Here is a 21537-nt window from a genome sequence, read left to right as displayed (position 1 = left end):
AAGTGAATATTAGGAACTTATTTTTTTATTAAAACATTTAATAGAACCCCTTTAAAGAAGATCATATTAAAAGGAAAGCAAATTGCAATAAGTCTGTCAAACTATTGTACTAAATGGCAAACTAGGACTGTACTATCTGGCCGAAAGAATACAGCATACTCAGTTCTTACTATGCTGTATTCATGAACCAGTCACTTCCCTTGGCTCCTTCTCCTCCCTCAACATGACTGATGGCCACATACAAATATGTACATGAAGCTTTTTATATTGTTCTGATGTGGATGGAAAGCCTCCTTAATCATGCTTTGTCTCAACTTTACTTTTTGGATACAAACTGTAATGCAAAGCTGGTGATCTGGACAACATTTTCATTTATTTTTATATAGAAATTTGTATAGGCTCCAAATTTCTCCAAGTTTACTTCATGTAACACAACTTTACTACAGGGCAGTAGTCAAATAGTAGTGCATGGTTTTAAATAAATAAAATGACATTTACAACGCAAGTATAATTCAGAAATAAAAGGAATGTATTGTGATGAAACTTGCAGTGAGGATTATGAGGCCTCTTTATGTTGCAGAATTTTTAATTCATTTTCTGTAGATAAATGTAGAATTGCTTACTTTCTAGAGATCTCACAAGATGGTCTGAAGTCATAACTGCAAGGTAGCCTTAAAACAGTCACTATAAATTACAATAAATCTGGCAATAAAAGACCAGGAGGTTTAGGTTCAACACAGTTAATCCAGAAATTTGCACAACTTGCATGATACTGGTGGCCTCCATATGAAAGTTTAAAATGATCGGTTTCGGAATTAAATGCCTGTGGAAACAAAGCACAAATCAAAACCGTGCAAAGGCATTTAAACAGCAATGTATAATCAGAAAATAACATTTAAAATCGGGTTTTTATGAAAAAAATTGTTTTATCCAAACTGAAAAAACAGACATATTGCAAATAAGCCACTGGGAGCTAACACACAAGACAAAAATCGCCCATAGTCTGAGGCATATTTATCAGTTTTGCTATGTAGCTGGGACAGGGTCAGCAGAATTATCTCATTATCAATAGAGGGTGGGTATTTAAAGGGAATATACCATTTTATAATGTAGAGATTAGGAAATCATACAGCTTTCATATATACATGTGTTTACAAATGGTCACCTAGATTTCTTATGCCAGCACGGCAGCCTGTGTCACAGTAGAATGATAAATTAGCCCTGTGTAGTCCTTTGTAATACATTCACAGGCTAACTGAAAAGGATTAAACCTGGTGTCAGTAATGTAACACACACCATGGCACACCTGGCATTCAGTTAGTAACATAGTGAGTTTCATAGCATACCTATGCTTTGTCAATTTATAGGTCATATTCTTGGGAAAAGACAATAGAACTAATAGTCAAATGCTGGTGGTTTATTTGCATGACAAAGTTGCAGTGGTGGACTAAGGGCTGTATTGGACCTGGAGATAGTTGGCCAGATCACTAACAAGCGTTCTTAGGAACGCTCGTTAGCGATGATCTGCCTGTGTAAAATTGCAGCGGATTACCTGATGAACGAGCAAACGTATGTTCATTGGGCAATCACAATTTTTAAGCAGTCTAAAAAAATCTTTGTTTGTTGGTGGCAGATTGTGCTATCTAATCATGCTCTGCTGCCAGCAAAAAATTATTTTGTATGGGGACGAGTGATGGCATTAGCGATCGCTCCGACCCTTACTGTGGATGAGAACGCTGCATGTAATAGCAGTAGTCTCCTCCACTGACGAGTAGGCGATGAAAGCTTCCTTCCCTACAATAGTTAGCCTCATCTGCTGGTCTAATACAGTCCAAAGTACAGTGCCTTGAAAAGATATTCATAGCCCTTGAACTTTTCCCCATTTTTTTCACGTTACACCCACAAACTTAAATGTATTTTATTTGGATTTTATGTCATAGACCATCACAAAGTGGCAAATATGTGTGAAGTGAAAAGAAAATAATACATGGTTTAAAAAAAAAAAAAAAAAAAAAAGAACTATCTGAAAAGTGTGGCGTGCATTTGTATTCAGCCCCCTTTACTGACACCCCTAAATAAAGTACAGTGTGACCATCTGCCTTAAGAAGTCACTTAATTAGGAAATAGAGTCCACCTGTGTGTAATTTATTCTCAGTATACCTACAGCTCTTCTGTGAAGGCCTCAGAGGTTTGTTAGTGAACATTTGTGATCAAACAGCATCATGAAAACCAAGGAACACACCAGAGAGGTCAGGGATATGTAGAGAAATTGTGGAGAAGTAGAAAGCAGGGTTACGTTATAAAAAAAATTCCCATCTTACAGAGCACTGTTCAATCCATCATCCGAAAATGGAAAGAGTATGACACAGCTGCAAAGCTACCAACACATGGCCATCCAACTAAACTGACAGGCCAGACAAGGAGAGCACTAATTAGAGAAGTAGCCAAGAGGCCCATGGTCACTCTGGAGTAGCAGAAGAGATCCACAGCTCAGGAGGGAGAATCTGGGGTGGAGGTTCACCTTCCAGCAGTACAATGACCCTAAGCATACAGCCAGATCTACAGTGGAATACATTCATGTGTTAGAGTGGCCCATCTGAAGTCCAGACCTAAATCCCATTGAGAATATGCGGCAAGACTTCAAAATTGCTGTTCACTGACGCTCTCCATCTAATCTGAGCTTGAGCTCAGAAAAAGCTTTGCAAGGAAGAATAGGCAAGAAATTCAGCCTCTAGATGTGCAAAGCTGGTAGAGACATACCCCAAAAGACTTGTAGCAAAAGATGGTCCTATAAAGTATTGACTCAGGGGTGCTGAATACAAATGCATGCCACACTTTACATATTTCTATTTATTAAACATTTTGAAAAACTATGTATCATTTTCTTTTAACTTCACAAACACTTGCTACTTTGTGTTGGTCAATCAATAAGAATCCCAATAAAATACAACTAAGTTTGTGGGTGTAATGTGAAAAAATTTGGAAAAGTTCAAAGGGTATGAATACTTTTTCAAGGCCCTATATACCATAGGACCCAGGCTATTCCACAAACTTGGGCCCCCATCCTCCCTCCCCACAGCTGCTCTGCCATGAATATAGTTAACAAAACCAGTTTAAATTAATCTGTTGACAGAGTTGTGTGATCATGTTTTATTCTGTTTTTGGGAAGAGTGATGAACAAAACAGGACTTCTATAAGTTTTGTTTCAATACAACATTCAACATGTGGTATAATTGAGACAGTAACCTTATTCTGTAGATCAACACAATTATGGTGACACCACATTTATACTTCTTTTCTGTTTTACCATAATTTTTTTTTCATGGAGGGTTTGTTTTTTGTGTGGGGACAACCTTTAGGGGCACATTTATTAAGACCTGCGTTTTAGACACCTGTCTTAATAAAGCCCTAGCCTGGCTGTGGTTCCGCCGAAGTTATGAAGAGGCGTCAGCCTCTTCAGAACTTCGGCGGATTCTCCGCCAGTTCTAAATGTAAGACAGCTGGCAGCTCCCTTTGACGACCAATGATGTTCCAGATGTCAAACCTTAGTAGCACATTTAGGCTATGTAGGCTGCTCACAGCATCATTAGCAACATGCAGTCTGCCATTGCCCTGTTGAAAAACTGGTCCTGGTACACTTTGGAGAAATGGCCATACCACTAGTCTCATGTCATATTAATGTAATGCCGAGCTGTTAGTGTACCTGAAACTAAGACTGGAGGGGTCTGGCTATCTCACATTATGCCACCCCACACCATAATCCCAGGAGTAGGACCTGTGTGACGTTCTGTGAGGAATATGTATCATTATTTAATGGCAGCCATGATATTCATCTGATTCACCTTTGTCAGTGTACCTGCAAAATAAGTTCTTACTTCAACCCTCTGCTTGTTAGATATAAAAGGTAGTGAACTCCACAGGGATTCTGGCTTCAAGGAGGCCACATGCGTACGAATTCACACCTCAACTAGCCAGTACGGAGGCCAGCTAATCCTACAGTAAAACCTCTCTGGGTCTCAGCCCTTGCCCAGATCTATCATTTTCCCCCAGACATCATGGAACCGGCGGTTCATAAGGAATTATGAATCGCCCGTCCATCCCAGACAGAAGTCAAATATATTTTTGCAATCCTGGGGTAAAGACGAATATGCCCATGGTCATAGGTTGGAGGTCGTCCAGGGGGGTGCCAGGGAGAGGAGATATACATATCTCCCCACAGAAACTAAATAACGGTACCATGCTTGGACTCTACAAGTTTAAAAGGCTTGTGCCAGCAAGTGGGTGTGTCTTTCTCTGAAAGGAGGTCATATCGTGCCATGTGTTTGGAGAGACCTGGAAACTGCTGACATAACTGCCCCCACGTGACCACAGCCTAGGACTATTCCACCATCATAACCCAAAGGAACATTCATCTACCCGGTAACTGACTTGTACTCTGTGTAATCCTGTTTGTACCATACTACCTGTATTCGTAACCTCAGACCACTGTATATATTCGTTGTGTATAGTGTGTTATCTAGTGTGCCCTTAAGGCGATTAAATATATAATTTAATCTTGTGCTGTCTTGCATCTCGATCACGAATCCCCACATCCGTGTTTCGGCCTAGTTACAAGCTACAGTGGGTTGGTTTCTCACCCTATATAATCCCGTTAGCGGACCAGACTTATATCAAACGAGAAGCTGGGGCAGTGACCAGGCTCCCTCAGCTTGTTGCCTCTCTGTGCCCGTGTGGACAGGAGGAGTCGCTGTAAAGTGTACCAAGCTGACCTTACATGCTCCTCTGGGAGGGCGTAACGTCACGTCTTGGTAACCAGAGACCATACTGCGTCTTGTGAGCTCGATGTAGTTGCCGTCAAGCGGGCGTCGAGGTGTGGTATCCCCCACACGTTCCCTTGTGAAGGCCTCTTCATGGCTTGCCCACATGGTCTCAAGACCAATCTCTGGCTATAATTGCATCCAAGACAAATGTAGGACTCATCACTGAAGAGGACAGACCTCCATTCCCAACATGCTGTGGTGGCGTCAGGTAAACAGAAAACATGTAGCTGGACATCTGGCTCAAAGTCATGCAAACGATTTCTGACAGTGATGTCCAATTTTACTCGAAGTACAGACTGGATGCGACACCCAATTCATCTAATTAGATGATCAGTCTGTGCAGAGGTTCACCTCTGTGCACCTCTTGCTATCGTTTCAGTTTGTCGATAATCCCCCAACCACCAGGACACAACTTTTAACAGTGCTAATATCTGTTGGCATAGGTGCATGGCAATCTGATGGAGTGATAAACTAAGATTTCTCAGTTTAAGCATTCTGTCCCTTTCAGTTCGTGACAAATGGTGATAACTGGCACAATTATCCCACATGACTTGATCCAATTTTTGAGGTTTCATTTGGCTAAAAATCATTGTAATTATACACAACCAAATACAGATGGTTAAACTGTTATTATATATTATGAGCTAGACCCTTAAATTCAATAGTACTTAACAAATAATGGGTAGCTTTATAAAACTTAACGTTTAATAGTCTTAAATAAAATAATAGGCCCTTGAAGTTAAAAAGTGTTGCATTGAATACAACTAAAGAACTGCATGCGTGTGTTAACCTGCAGTGTGATCAAAAATAGGGAAGGGACCCGATATAGGGATAGTGATAATGATAGAGTGAGAAGAAGAGTTTAGACGGAAGGACACAATGCTGAGTCTCAAACCCTAAGGCCCCTTTCACACGGGCGAGTATTCCGCGCAGGTGCAATGTGTGAGTTGAACGCATTGCACCCGCACTGAATCCGGACCCATTCATTTCTATGGGGCTGTGCACACGAGCAGTGATTTTCACGCATCACTTGTGCGTTGCGTGAAAATCGCAGCATGCTCCTCTTTGTGCGTTTTTCACATAACGCAGGCTCAATAGAAATGAATGGGGTTGCGTGAAAATCGCAACCATCCGCAAACAAGTGCGGATGCGGTGCGATTTTCACGCACGGTTGCTAGGTGACGATCAGGATGGGGACCCGATCATTATTATTTTCCCTTATAACACGGTTATAAGGGGAAATAATAGCATTCTGAATACAGAATGCATAGTACATGGAGGGGTTAAATTTAAAAATAATATATTTTAACTCACCTTAATCCACTTTTTCGCGCAGCCGGCATCTCTTCTGTCTTCTTTTGTGAAGAATAAGACCTTTGATGACGTCACTACGTTCATCACATGGTCGGTCACATGATCCATCACCATGGTAAAAGATCATGTGACGGACCATGTGATGAGCGTAGTGACATCATCAAAGGTCCTATTCCTCACAGAACAAGACAGAAGAGATGCCGGCTGCGCGAACAAGTGGATTAAGGGTAGTTAAATTTTTTTTAACCCCCCCAGCCCTATTGTACTATGCATTCTGTATTCAGAATACTTTTATTTTCCCTTATAACCATGTTATAAGGGGAAATAATACAATCTACACTACAACTAAGCCAAACCTGAACTTCTGTGAAGAAGTTCGGGTCTGGGTACCACAGTCAGTTTTTTATCATGCGCGTGCAAAACACATTGCACCCGCGCGATAAAAACTGAACATCGGAATGCAATCGCAGTAAAAACTGACTGCAATTGGGTACCTACTTGCGCGGGTTTGCCGCAATGCACCGGGACGCATCCGGACACACTCGTCTGCAAGGGGCCTAAGTGTCCCTAATTCTGCCTGTATCTCCTCTCACTTTTTAAGCCCTAGAGCGTCCCTTCCTTAATTTAGACTGCCCAGCTTCGTCAGACAGATATGAACAGGTCCTGATCACTCCTGACGCCACTGATAGTCAAATACAAACAACTGACAGAGAATAAAGTTCGCAACACAGTGTTCCTGTCTGACTTAATCAGACCTATGTTAGTAAACACCAGTGTCACCCAACATAATAGGGACCTTACGGTATCCCTTTTAGTAATAAAACATTACCTGACGCGTTTCATCAGTAGTTACCAATTCCTCAGGGGACTAATATATACTTATGTCCACAAGATGCCAAGTCATAATTCGAATTGGAGTAGTCAAAATTCCAAAGATATATTGTATCAAATAATCACAGATCAGTTATAATCAAAGGTGATATGATATAATCAACCCAGATCAACTTTTATCAATGCTCAAAATCCATATAGTGTTCACTCCTAAACACTGAATCAGTCATTATGGTCAGATGTTGCCAATAAATGTTTCACTACTATTCAGTAAGGTGTGCCCAAGTGCTTTGCAGCAACAATTCGAAGGCACAGGATCACTATTTTGTGTAATTATCTGTTCAATGTTAGGTGAGCATTGTTCACAGAAGAATGGTGCGGGTGTCCTCCATGGCGTCCTGCGTGTGGCAGCAGCGGTATGAATACACGGGCGGCTCGTTTAAAAAGCCGCGCTCCTCTGCCCAATCCACGGCCCTTCTGCGTCACGTGACCCGATCACATGTTAAGTCATGTGCTCCTCTCGTGGTCACGTGATCCGACGGTTCCAGGAAGCGCTCTGGATGCAAACACACACTTACTACCTGGCAACCGCTCCACGTTACTGATGTCACAGGTGGGCGGGACAGTCGCAATGCATTAGGTTGACCTACTGGGCAAAGCTAGTCAATCCCATACAGCGCTCAATAATGAACATGCCCTGGGGATTCGCCAAGTTAGCGGTCCTCAGGGAGATATTGCAGAGTTTATAAGGCCGATTTCTTGTAATTTCTGCCATAGCAAAAATTACCTACAAAACGTACTTCTCCCAGCAGCTATCATATCGGGAAACCTAAAAATAGGTAATCATCCAGTTCATGATCAAAACCAGAGTGAATCACATCAGAAACATCAAAATGCGAGACACTGATTGCTTTATGGAGTATTGGGACAGGAGGGGAGGTGGTTCCAAATCACTGGTAGATTTGGAACACAATAAAAATTTAACTATTAAACCTTCTGACAAAAGAGGGAATATAGTTTTGGTGGACACGGCCGATTACAAAAAAATGTGTCAGGTCTTGTTAAGTGATAGAGAAACATATGAGAAACTGAGCGGAGATCCAAATACTCAGTTTCAGAAAGAACTAGCTCTCATTCTACGGACGGCGAAGGCAGAAAATCTAATCTCAGAGGATGAACTTGATTTTTTTAATAAAAAAACACCCTACGGTAGCCACCTTCTACAGTCTGCCAAAAATTCACAAAAGGTAATGTATCTCTAAGAGGACGCCCTATTGTGTCAGGGGTAAATAGCCTGACCCAAAACACGGGGGTCTATTTAGACCGCATTTTGGCACCTTTTGTGAAGACATTCCGTTCGTATCTGAGAGACACTAGCGATCTCTTGGGCCATCTTGAGAGAGTCTCACTGGAGAATGATACATCATTGCCCTCCATTGATGTAGAGGCACTGAATTCCTCCATTCCACATACATTAGGATTGAAAGCAGTTGAGACATTCCTCAGCACAAGAGGACGACAATACCAGTCTCATAATGTATTTGTACTGCGTCTATTGGAATTCATTTTGACGAGAAATAATTTCTTATTTGATGGGGTCTTTTACCTCCAGCTCAGGGGCACTGCAATGGGGAGTTCCTGTGCCCCATCGTATGCAAATTTGTTCCTGGGCTGGTGGGAACGAACCCTGGTATTCAGTGATATACCCCAGAAAAATATCACAAGAGTGATTACATGGGCCAGGTTTATAGACAATGTATTTGTCGTCTGGAAGGGTGAGGAAAAGGATTTTGTTGACTTTGTACAGGACCTGAACATCAATTCAATTAATATGAAATTTACATCAGAATTTAGAACGAATGTCCTCCCTTTTTTAGACATTGAAATATCAAGGGGCCCAGAGGGTGCGATTCAAACGAGAACATTCAGGAAGCCCACCTCTAAGAACTCCCTTTTATACTGGAGTAGTCACCATCCACAGCCTCTTAAAAGAGGGATCCCGATGGGGCAGTACCTGAGAATCAATAAGAACTGCTCCACCAGGGAGGATTTTAAACAACAAGCTGATGATTTACGATATAGATTTCGAGAGAGGGGCTATCCTGATTCAGTTCTTAGGTCAGCATATAGAAGAGCGTCTGACAGTAATCGTGATGAATTACTGTATCCCAAGCCCAAAAAGACAGATAATGGCCCCATACGTCTTATAGGGACCTTCGATGGGGCATCAGAAGAGGTGAAGGAGGTTCTGAGGAAACATTGGGAAACTCTTCAACTTGACCCTGATATCAAGGAAGTGATCTCGGAAACAGCAGTGGCTGTGTGGCTTGTCCACATATCACCCAGGGACGTTCCTTTAGGAGTAATGTCACGAATAAAGAATACCAGATTAGACACTTTGAAAATTGCCGCAGTAAGGGGGTGGTCTATAAGGCAAATTGTGACTGTGGCCTGGATTATATAGGCAAAACCACCCGCGAATTGCGGCGCCGGGTGGGGGAACACTTGGGTGATATAAGAAATAAAAGGGAGACACCGCTGGCGAAGCACATTAACAGTGTACACAATGGTGATTTCTCTAATCTTAAATTTATAGGGATTGAGGTAGTCCCACGACCAGGACGAGGAGGAGACTGGGACAGGAGGGTTCTTCAGAGAGAAACGTGGTGGATCTTTCAACTTAAGATGGTGCACCCAAAGGGGCTCAATGACCAATTGTCATTTAGCTGCTACATCGATCCTTGACCAACTGTCTGTTGCACAAGGGAGCCACCCAAAGCTCTAATAACCACCTCCCCTCCTGTCCCAATACTCCATAAAGCAATCGGGGTCTCGCATTTTGATGTTTCTGATGCGATTCACTCTGGTTTTGATCATGAACTGGATGATTACCTATTTTTAAGTTTCCCGATATGATAGCTGCTGGGATAAGTACGTTTTGTAGGTAATTGTTGCTATGCCAGAAATTACAAGAAATCGGCCTTATAAACTCTGCAATATCTCCCTGAGGACCGCTAACTTGGCGAATCCCCAGGGCATGTTCATTATTGAGCGCTGTATGGGATTGACTAGCTTTGCCCAGTAGGTTAACCTAATGCATTGCGACTGTCCCGCCCACCTGTGACGTCAGTAAGTTGGAGCAGTTGCCAGGTAGTGTATGGTTTGCATCCAGAGCGCTTCCTGGAACCGTCAGATCACGTGACCACGAGAGGAGCACATGACTTAACATGTGATCGGGTCACGTGACGCAGAAGGGGCGTGGATGGGGCGGAGGAGCGCGGCTTTTTAAACGAGCCGCCAGTGTATTCATAGCGCTGCTGCCACACGCAGGACGCCATGGAGGACACCCGCACCATTCTTCTGTGAACAATGCTCACCCAACATTGAACAGATAAGTACACAAAATAGTGATCCTGTGCCTTCGAATTGTTGCTGCAAAGCACTTGGGCACACCTTACTGAATAGTTGTGAAACCTTTATTGGCAACATCTGACCATAATGACTGATTCAGTGTTTAGGAGTGAACACTATATGGATTTTGAGCATTGATAAAAGTTGATCTGGGTTGATTATATGATATCACCTTTGATTATAACTGATCTGTGATTATTTGATACAATATCTCTTTGGAATTTTGACTACTCCAATTCGAATTATGACTTGGCATCTTGTGGTCATAAGTATATATTAGTCCCCTGAGGAATTGGTAACTACTGATGAAACGTGTCGGGTAATGTTTTGATTACTAAAAGGGATACCATAAGTTCCCTATTATGTTGAGCGACACTGGTGTTTACTAACATAGGTCTGATTAAGTCAGACAGGAACACTGTGTTGCAAACTTTATTCTCTGTCAGATGTTTGTATTTAACTATCAGTGGCGTCAGGAGTGATCAGGACCTGTTCATATCTGTCTGACGAAGCTGGGCAGTCTAAATTAAGGAAGGGACGCTCTAGGGCTTGAAAGTGAGAGGGGGATACAGGCAGAATTAGGGACACTTAGGGGTTGAGACCCAGCATTGTGTCCTTCTGTCTAAACTCTTCTTCTCACTCTATCATTATCACTATCCCTATATTGTGTCCCTTCCCTATTTTTGATCACACTGCAGGTTAACACACGCATGCAGTTCTTTAGTTGTATTCAATGCAACACTTTTTAACTTCAAGGGCCTATTATTTTATTTGAGACTATTAAACGTTAAGTTTTATAAAGCTACCCATTATTTGTTAAGTGCTAAAAATCATTGCTTACAATCTGGCTTTTATACTCCACATGCCCAGATCCTGGTGCAGTAATTTAACCCCTTCCCGACACATGACGTACTACTACGCCATGAAAGTCGGTGACTTACCGCACCTTGACGTAATAGTACGTCATAGTTAAATCCGGTCACCGCACCGCGCGGTGACCGGAGTAAGCTGACTGCACTAATCTGCAGTCAGCCATCTTAGCTGAAGAGGAGGAGGAGTTTTTCCACCCTCCTGCAGCCCCGATCTCTGCGATTGGCCGGTTACTGAAGACCGGCCCATCGCAGCGCCGGCAATGTATGGAGCTGCAGGGGGGCTCGGCTAGAGGTGGAATAGGCTGATGACATCAGCCCATGTCTCCTCCTAGGTCAGGGAGGGGACACCAGACACAGGTGTCCCTTCCCAGTGCTGCGATTGGCTGGAGCAACGCTTCAGCCTATGTCAGCGCTATACTACAATCAGCCAATCTGTGGTGCTGCTGGTGGCTGGGACGGATGTGATTGGGGCTGATTACATCAGCCCATGTCACCTCCGAGGTCAGGGAGGGGATATCAGACACTGATGTCCCCTCCCAGCGCTGCGATTGTCTGGAACAACGCTCCAGCCAATGGCAGCGCTATGTAGCAGAAAGAACTGTTGGTGCCTCTCTGCAGGCAGCCATTCTAGCTTGGTGACTGCTTGCAGAGAGGACCTGTGCCCCTCTGTGCTGCTCGTTGTCAGCTGCGACTTGCGGTACTACCACATAAATCTCTGCTTTTCACTCAGAAGAAGAAGAAAAAGAACAACATCTGGAACAGCTGTAGTGATCTTTGGCTCATCTGCAGCTGTTTTAGATCCCCATTCCCCGTCCCCCCCTCCGTTTTTTTTTTGTGGCTTTTTCAGCTCTGCACCACTTTTTCTGTGCGAGCTGTGACTGGCAAGTGCTGATCAGCACTTGTGTTTTTTTTTGGTGCCAGCTAGATATACAGTTAGGTCCATAAATATTGGGACATCGACACAATTCTAACATTTTTGGCTCTATACACCACCACAATGGATTTGAAATGAAACTAACAAGATGTGCTTTAACTGCAGACTGTCAGCTTTAATTTGAGGGTATTTAAAAATCAGGTGAACGGTGTAGGAATTACAACAGTTTGCATATGTGCCTCCCACTTGTTAAGAAACCAAAAGTAATGGGACAATTGGCTTCTCAGCTGTTTCATGACCAGGTGTGCGTTATTCCCTCATTATCCCAATTACAATGAGCAGATAAAAGGTCTAGAGTTCATTTCAAGTGTGCTATTTGCATTTGGAATTTGTTGCTGTCAACTCTCAAGATGAGATCCAAAGAGCTGTCACTATCAGTGAAGCAAGCCATTATTAGGCTGGAAAAACAAAACAAACCCATCAGAGATAGCAAAAACATTAGGCGTGGCCAAAACAACTGTTTGGAACATTCTTAAAAAGAAGGAACGCACCGGTGAGCTCAGCAACAACAAAAGACCTGGAAGACCATGGAAAACAACTGTGGTGGAAGACCGAAGAGTTCTTTCCCTGGTGAAGAAAACACCCTTCACAACAGTTGGCCAGATCAAGAATACTCTCCAGGAGGTAGGTGTATGTGTGTCAAAGTCCACAATCAAGAGAAGACTTCACCAGAGTGAATACAGAGGGTCCACCACAAGATGTAAACCATTGGTGAGCCTCAAAAACAGGAAGGCCAGATTAGAGTTTGCCAAACGACATATAAAAAAGCCTTCACAGTTCTGGAACAACATCCTATGGACAGATGAGACCAAGATCAACTTGTACCAGAGTGATGGTAAGAGAAGAGTATGGAGAAGAAAAGGAACTGCTCATGATCGTAAGCATACCACCTCATCAGTGAAGCATGGTGGTGGTAGTGTCATCGTGTGGGCATGTATGGCTGCCAATAGAACTGGTTCTCTTGTATTTATTGATGATGTGACTGCTGACAAAAGCAGCAGGATGAATTCTGAAGTGTTTCGGGCAATATTATCTGCTCATATTTAGCCAAATGCTTCAGAACTGATTGGATGGCGCTTCACAGTGCAGATGGACAATGACCCAAAGCATACTGCAAAAGCAACCAAAGAGTTTTTTAAGGGAAAGAAGTGGAATGTTATGCAATGGCCAAGTCAATCACCTGACCTGAATCCGATTGAGCATGCATTTCACTTGCTGAGGACAAAACTGAAGGGAAAATGCCCCAAGAACAAGCAGGAACTGAAGACAGTTGCAGTAGAGACCTGGCAGAGCATCACCAGGGATGAAACCCAGCGTCTGGTGATGTTTATGTGTTCCAGACTTCAGGCTGTAATTGACTGCAAAGGATTTGCAGCCAAGTATTAAAAAGTGAAAGTTTGATTTATGATTATTCTTCTGTCCCATTACTTTTGGTCCCTCAACAAGTGGGGGCTGTTGCTGCAAATGGGCCTGGTAAAAAAGATCCGAAATGAGACAATATTGGAGTTCAGATGTCTTGTACCACACTCCAATTTACAATATGGCCATATCCCGCTCAAGATTTGAATCCATTTTAAAATTCCTACATTATAATAACGCACAGTTGCCCCCCAAAATGACCCACATTTTTACAGTCTATTCAAAATAAGACCCCTCCTGGAGCACTTCACCTCAAAATTTTTATTTAATCCTTTATGCGCCCTGTAATATTTCCATATCTCTGATTTAGTCCACCTCACTTGCATACCCACTTTCCAACAACCACTACATAATCTTTTCTGTGAGACACCTGTTTGGTAAAAAGTACCCTCTCCACCACTAAAAATGTTCGTACAGGGGTGCTCTTTCCGAAATGGGGTCACTTCTTGTTTTTTTTTTTTATTTCTGGGGACCTCAGAAAATTTTTAAATGCGATATGGCAGTTAAAATCCATGTTTGCCAATTCAGGCCTGCAAAAAACATATTTTGCACTTTGCCTCTAAAGGCCTGCTGTGCACCAAAACAGCAGGCTACGAGCACATATGGGGTGTTCGCAAAATGGGGAAAATATACTGGGGTGGATTTTCTCCTTTAACCCCTTGTGAAATTGAAAAATTTGGGTCTGCTAGTAATTTTTAATTTTTACAAATGTGTGCTTTGAAATCCTCTCTATAGTATTTCTGCCTTCTGTGAGACACCTGTATGGTAAAAAGTACACTTTCCACCACTCAAAATGTTTGTACGGGGGTGCTCTCTCCAAAATGGGGTCACTTTTTATTTTTATTTTTTCTGGGGACCTCAGGAAATGTTTTAAATGCGACATGGCATTTTTGCCAATTCAGGCCTGCAAAATCCATATTTAGCTGTTTGTATCTAGAGCCCTGCCTTGCACCCATACATAATTTTTTGAGCACATATGGGGTGTTGGCGTATTCAGGGGTAAATGGGGAACAAAATGTGGGGTGCATTTTGTTCTTTTACCCCTTGTGAAAGTGAAAAATGTGGGTGTAAAGCAACTTTTTGGGGAAAAAAATGAAATTTTTCATTTTCACAGCCAAGCGTTTCCTAATTCTGTGAAACGCTCGATGGATCAAAGTGTTCTCTACACACCTTAAAATATTCCTTGAGGGGTGTAGTTTCCAGAATAAGGGTCACTTTTTGGGGGTTTCCAGTGTAGGGCCACCTCATGATGTCTTCACATGCGACATAGCTCCCAATTACCATTCTAGCTAAATCCGCTCTCCTACAGCCATATGGTGCTCCTTCCATTCTAAAGTCTGCTGTGCGCCCATACTTCAGTTTTTGAGCACTGATTCAGGGTAATGGATTTTAAATTTTGTTTGGCTGTTAACCCTTATTGTGTTGAAGAAAAAATTGATTAAAATTTAGAATCTGCTAAAAAAAGTTACATTTTGAAATGTAATCCCTATTTTCCTTTAATTCTCGTGGGGCACCTAAAGGGTTAACAAAGTTAGTAAAATCCATTTTGAATACCTTGAGGGGTGTAGTTTCTAAAATGGGGTGATTCATGGGTGGTTTCTAATATGTAAGCCCGAGAAAGTGACTTCATAACTGAACTGGTCCTGAAAAATTTGGGTTTTGGAAATAGTTAAAAATTTTAACTATTTGGAGGTATTACTATCTATTATACAAGTAGGGGAATTGAAATTGGAAAATTTGCTAATTTTTCAAAAATTCTGGTAAATTTGGTATTTTCTTTGATAAATAAAAATTATTAATGTTTTTACTCATTTTTACCACTGTCATGAAGTACGATATGTGACGAGAAAACAATCTCAGAATGGCCTGTATAAGTAAAAGAGTTTTAAAGTTACTACCACATAAAGTGACATGTCAGATTTGCAAAAAATAGCTGGTCCTTAAGGTGAAAATAGGCCCGGGGTTGAAGGGGTTAAATGTTGCGGAGTATATATATATACATACACACACACACACACACACACACACACACACACACACATCTACACACCACATACATTATGTAAATTGGATTTAAGTGTTAAGTGATTTAAAAACTATTTCCTGAACTCAGGTTCGGGAAATGGTTTTTTACAATACAAATAATTTAAGTACAAATTAATTTATGAAGTTATTGCGCGAAGCAATAACTTCGGCTCATTGGAGCCAATACATTCTAATACTGTACGGAGCTCTGCTCCGTACAGTATTAGAATGTATTGGCTCCCATAAGCCGAAGTTATTACTTTGCGAAGTCTCGCGAGACTTCACATAACTTCAGAAATTGATTTATACTGTAAAAAAACATTTCCCGAACTCTGGTTCAGTTCCAAGTGTATCATCCAAAGTTGATTCACTCATCCCTAATGGTGATGAAAAAAGTTTTAATTTTTTTTTTTCCAGTATTAAAACAAGAAAAGATACACAAATTTGGTATTGCCATAATCGTACTGACCTGGAGAATGAAGAGCACAAGTCAGTTTTACTGCATAGTGAACACTGTAGAAAGAAAACCCATAAAATTGTGGCAAAATTTAATTTTTTTCCCCAATTCCACCACATTTGGAATTTGTTTTCCCACTACATCATATGCAATATTGAATGGTAGAAAGTGCAACTTGTCTTGCAAAATACAAGTCCTAAAACGGCTATGTGACCAGAAAAAAAAAAGTTATGGCAGTTGGAAGGCAGGAGGTTAAAAATGAAAATGCAAAAAAGGAAAAATCGCCATTCCTCATCAGGAAGAGGTTAAATAGGCAGACTAATTACAAGTTGGAGGACTCTCCTTAGTTTAACCCCTTCTACCCCGGGCCAGTTTTAGCCCTTCTGCCCAGGCCATTTTTTGCAAATCTGATTGGTCACTTTATGTGGTCATAGCTTTGAAACACTTTTATTTATCCAAGCCATTCTGAGACTGTTTTCTAATGACACATCGTACTTCATAATAGTCATAAATTTGAGTCAATATGTTTCACCTTTTTCATGAAAAATAACAAATTTACCAAAAATGTGTAAAAATTTGAAATTTTAAAAAATTTCTAATCTGCTTTTAAAACAGAAAGTAATACCTCATAAAATATTTATTACCTAACATTCCCCATATGTCTACTTTATGTCGGCATAATTTTGTAAATGCCATTTTACATTTTTAGGACATTCGAAGGCTTAGAATTTTAGAAGCAATTCTTAAAATTTTTAAGACAATTTCCAAAACCCACTTTTTAACCACCTCAGCTCCCCTAGCTTAAACACCCTTAAAGAGGACCTTTCACTAGTTTAAAAACTAAAAACTAACTATAATCAGTGGGCAGAGCGGCGCCCAGGGGTCCCCCTGCACTTACTAGTATGTCTGGGCGCCGCTCCGTTCGCCCGGTATAGGCTCCGGTGTGTGCCGCTCCCTCTGTTGCACGGGGCAGAGTTTTTGTATTAGGGTTGTCCCTTGCTGCAGCGCTGGCCAATCATTGCGCACAGCTCATAGCCTCTGCCCACTGATATAGTTAGTTTTTAGCTTTTAAACTAAACTAGTGAAAGGACCTCTTTAATGACCAGACCACTTTTTACAATTCTGCACTACACTACTTTCACGGTTTATTGCTCGGTCATGCAACTTACCACCCAAATGAATTTTACCTCCTTTTCTTCTCACTAATAGAGCTTTCATTTGGTGGTATTTCATTGCTGCTGACATTTTTACTTTTTTTGTTATTAAATCGAAATTTACCGAAATTTTTGCAAAAAAATTAAATTTTTCACTTTCAGTTGTAAAATTTTTCAAAAAAGCTACATTTCTATATAAATTTTTCTCTAAATTTATTGTTCTACATGTCTTTGATAAAAAAAATGTTTGGGTAAAAAAAAAATGGTTTGGGTAAAAGTTATAGCGTTTACAAAGTATGGTACAAAAATGTGAATTTCCGCTTTTTGAAGCAGCTCTGACTTTCTGAGCACCTGTCATGTTTCCTGAGGTTCTACAATGCCCAGACAGTAGAAAACCCCCACAAATGACCCCATTTCGGAAAGTAGACACCCTAAGGTATTCACTGATGGGCATAGTGAGTTCATAGAACTTTTTATTTTTTGTCACAAGTTAGCAGAAAATGATGATTTTTTTCTTTTTATTTTTTTCCTTACAAAGTCTCATATTCCACTAACTTGTGACAAAAAATAAAAACTTCCATGAACTCACTATGCTCCTCACGGAATACCTTGGGGTGTCTTCTTTTCAAAATGGGGTCACTTGTGGGGTAGTTATACTGCCCTGGCATTTTAGGGTCCCTAATGAGGGAGAAGTAGTTTGAAATCAAAATGTGTAAAAAATGCCCTGTGAAATCCTAAAGGTGCTCTTTGGAATGTGGGCCCCTTAGCCCACCTAGGCTGCAGAAAAGTGTCACACATGTGGTATCGCCGTACTCAGGAGAAGTTGGGCAATGTGTTTTGGGGGTGTCTTTTTACATATACCCATGCTGGGTGAGAGAAATATCTCTCTAAAAGACAACTTTTCCCATTTTTTTTATACAAAGTTGGCATTTGACCGATATATTTATCTCACCCAGCATGGGTATATGTAAAAATACACCCCAAAACACATTGCCCAACTTCTCCTGAGTACGGCGATACCACATGTGTGACACTTTTTTGCAGCCTAGGTGCGCAAAGGGGCCCAAATTCCTTTTAGGAGGGCCTTTTTAGACATTTGGATTCCAGACTTCTTCTCACGCTTTAGGGCCCCTAAAATGCTAGGGCAGTATAAATACCCCACATGTGACCCCATTTTGGAAAGAAGACACCCCAAGGTATTCCGTGAGTTGTTTTTTTTTGGCACAAGTTAGCGGAAATTGTTTTTTTTTTCTCACAAAGTCTCCCTTTCCGCTAACTTGTGACAAAAAGTTCAATCTTTCATGGACTCAATATGCCCCTCAGCGAATACCTTGGGGTGTCTTCTTTCCAAAATGGGGTCACTTGTGGGGTATTTATACTGCCCTGGCATTTTAGGGGCCCTAAAGCGCGAGAAGAAGTCTGGAATATGGTGAGTTCATGTGAGATTTAATTTTTTGTCACAAGTTAGTGGAATATGAGACTTTGTAAGAAAAAACAAAAACAAAAAAAAATCAATTTCCGCTAACTTGTGACAAAAAAAAAATCTTCTATGAACTCACTGCGGCGCTATAAAGATCACTTTTGAGGGGCATGGCGAGTTCATAGAAGTTTTTTTTTTTTGGCACAAGTTAGCGTAAATTATTTATTATTTTTCTTATAAAGTCTCATATTCCACTAACTTGTGACAAAAAATAAAATCTCACATGAACTCACCATACCCCTCACGGAATCCAAATGTGTAAAATTTTTTAGACATTTATATTCCAGACTTCTTCTCACGCTTTAGGGCCCCTAAAATTCCAGGGCAGTATAAATGCCCCACATGTGACCCCATTTTGGAAAGAAGACACCCCAAGGTATTTCGTGAGGGGCATGGCGAGTTCATGTAAAATTTAATTTTTCGTCACAAGTTAGTGGAATATGAGACTTTGTAAGAGGGAAAAAAAATAAAAAAATCATCATTTTCTGCTAACTTGTGCCAAAAAAAAAATATTCTAGGAACTCGCCATGCCCCTCACAGAATACCTTGGGGTGTCTTCTTTCCAAAATGGGGTCACTTGTGGGGTATTTATACTGCCCTGGCATTTTAGGGGACCTAAAGCGTGAGAAGTAGTTTGGAATCCAAATGCGTAAAAAATACCCTGTGAAATCGTAAAGATTCTCATTGGAATTTGGGCCCCTTTGCGCAGCTAGGCTGCAAAAGAGTGTCACACATGTGGTATCGCCATACTCAGGAGAAGTAGGGCAATGTGTTTTGGGGTGTATTTTTACATATACCCATGCTGGGTGAGATAAATATATCGGGTCAAATGCCAACTTTGTATAAAAAAAATGGGAAAAGTTGTCTTTTAGAGAGATATTTCTCTCACCCAGCATGGGTGACGTGGTGCAATGATGGGCTCCGATATTTTCCTGACCTGAATATATTGGCGAAAGTCTCAGCTTTTAATATCTGCATTCATGACTAGCCAGTATAGTCAGTGGCATATCCGTTTGGTGCATTTTTTCTGTGATTTATATGATTGTATTTACATCCGCACAATGCTCCGTTTTGTGTAGGATGCTCTTGTGGTGCATGTGGACCGCGCCGACATCCTCCACCGTATGCATTTTTTGCTGGGGATAGTCGTTTGCTGCGGTCCACATGCGGTGGGGCTGCTCCCCCAATGTAAAACACGCTACAGTGTTAGGGGTTGAGCCGCTCCTCCAGTATTGCCACTATATTTCTGTGTTTTTGTACTTTTACATATACCCATACTGTGTGTGAGAAATATCTCTGTAAATGACAACTTTTTAATTTTTTTTATACAAAGTTGTCAATTTACAGAGATATTTCTCTCACCCAGCATGGGTATATGTAAAAATACACCCCAAAACACATTGCCCTACTTCTCCTGAGTACGGCGATACCACATGTGTGACACTTTTTTGCAGTGCGTAAAGGGGCCGAAAGTCCAACGAGTACCTTTAGGCTTTACAGGGTTGCTCACAATTAAGCCCCGCCCAAAATGCCAGAACAGTAAACACACCCCATAAATGACCCCATTTCGGAAAGTAGACACCCCAAGGTATTCGCTGAGGGGCATAGTGAATCCATGAAAGATTGAACTTTTTGTCACAAGTTAGCGGAAAGGGAGACTGTGAGAAAAAACAACAAAAAAAATTTCCGCTAACTTGTGCCAAAAAAAAAAAAACTTCTATGAACTCGCCATGCCCCACACGGAATACCTTGGGGTGTCTTCTTTCCAAAATGGGGTCACATGTGGGGTATTTACAGGGAGTGCAGAATTATTAGGCAAGTTGTATTTTTGAGGATTAATTTTATTATTGAACAACAACCATGTTCTCAATGAACCCAAAAAACTCATTAATATCAAAGCTGAATATTTTTGGAAGTAGTTTTTAGTTTGTTTTTAGTTTTAGCTATTTTAGGGGGATATCTGTGTGTGCAGGTGACTATTACTGTGCATAATTATTAGGCAACTTAACAAAAAACAAATATATACCCATTTCAATTATTTATTTTTACCAGTGAAACCAATATAACATCTCAACATTCACAAATATACATTTCTGACATTCAAAAACAAAACAAAAACAAATCAGTGACCAATATAGCCACCTTTCTTTGCAAGGACACTCAAAAGCCTGCCATCCATGGATTCTGTCAGTGTTTTGATCTGTTCACCATCAACATTGCGTGCAGCAGCAACCACAGCCTCCCAGACACTGTTCAGAGAGGTGTACTGTTTTCCCTCCTTGTAAATCTCACATTTGATGATGGACCACAGGTTCTCAATGGGGTTCAGATCAGGTGAACAAGGAGGCCATGTCATTAGATTTTCTTCTTTTATACCCTTTCTTGCCAGCCACGCTGTGGAGTACTTGGACGCGTGTGATGGAGCATTGTCCTGCATGAAAATCATGTTTTTCTTGAAGGATGCAGACTTCTTCCTGTACCACTGCTTGAAGAAGGTGTCTTCCAGAAACTGGCAGTAGGACTGGGAGTTGAGCTTGACTCCATCCTCAACCCGAAAAGGCCCCACAAGCTCATCTTTGATGATACCAGCCCAAACCAGTACTCCACCTCCACCTTGCTGGCGTCTGAGTCGGACTAGAGCTCTCTGCCCTTTACCAATCCAGCCACGGGCCCATCCATCTGGCCCATCAAGACTCACTCTCATTTCATCAGTCCATAAAACCTTAGAAAAATCAGTCTTGAGATATTTCTTGGCCCAGTCTTGACGTTTCAGCTTGTGTGTCTTGTTCAGTGGTGGTCGTCTTTCAGCCTTTCTTACCT

General features: G+C 41.3%; 1 protein-coding gene across 1 annotated transcript in view; it reads right to left on the bottom strand.

Annotated features, from left to right (window-relative positions):
- Positions 1–400: 400 nt before the first annotated feature.
- The window catches only part of SYNRG (synergin gamma), a 303838-nt gene continuing 282701 nt past the window's right edge, over positions 401–21537 (bottom strand). The window contains 1 exon segment of the mRNA XM_040424188.1: positions 401–823. Within this exon segment, the coding sequence (XP_040280122.1) occupies positions 692–823 (132 nt within the window). The 3' untranslated portion in view covers positions 401–691.

Source organism: Bufo bufo, chromosome 3 (genome assembly GCF_905171765.1).
Source record: "Bufo bufo chromosome 3, aBufBuf1.1, whole genome shotgun sequence".
NCBI classification, from domain to species: Eukaryota; Metazoa; Chordata; class Amphibia; order Anura; family Bufonidae; genus Bufo; species Bufo bufo.
This window is presented reverse-complemented; position numbering and strand designations above follow the sequence as displayed.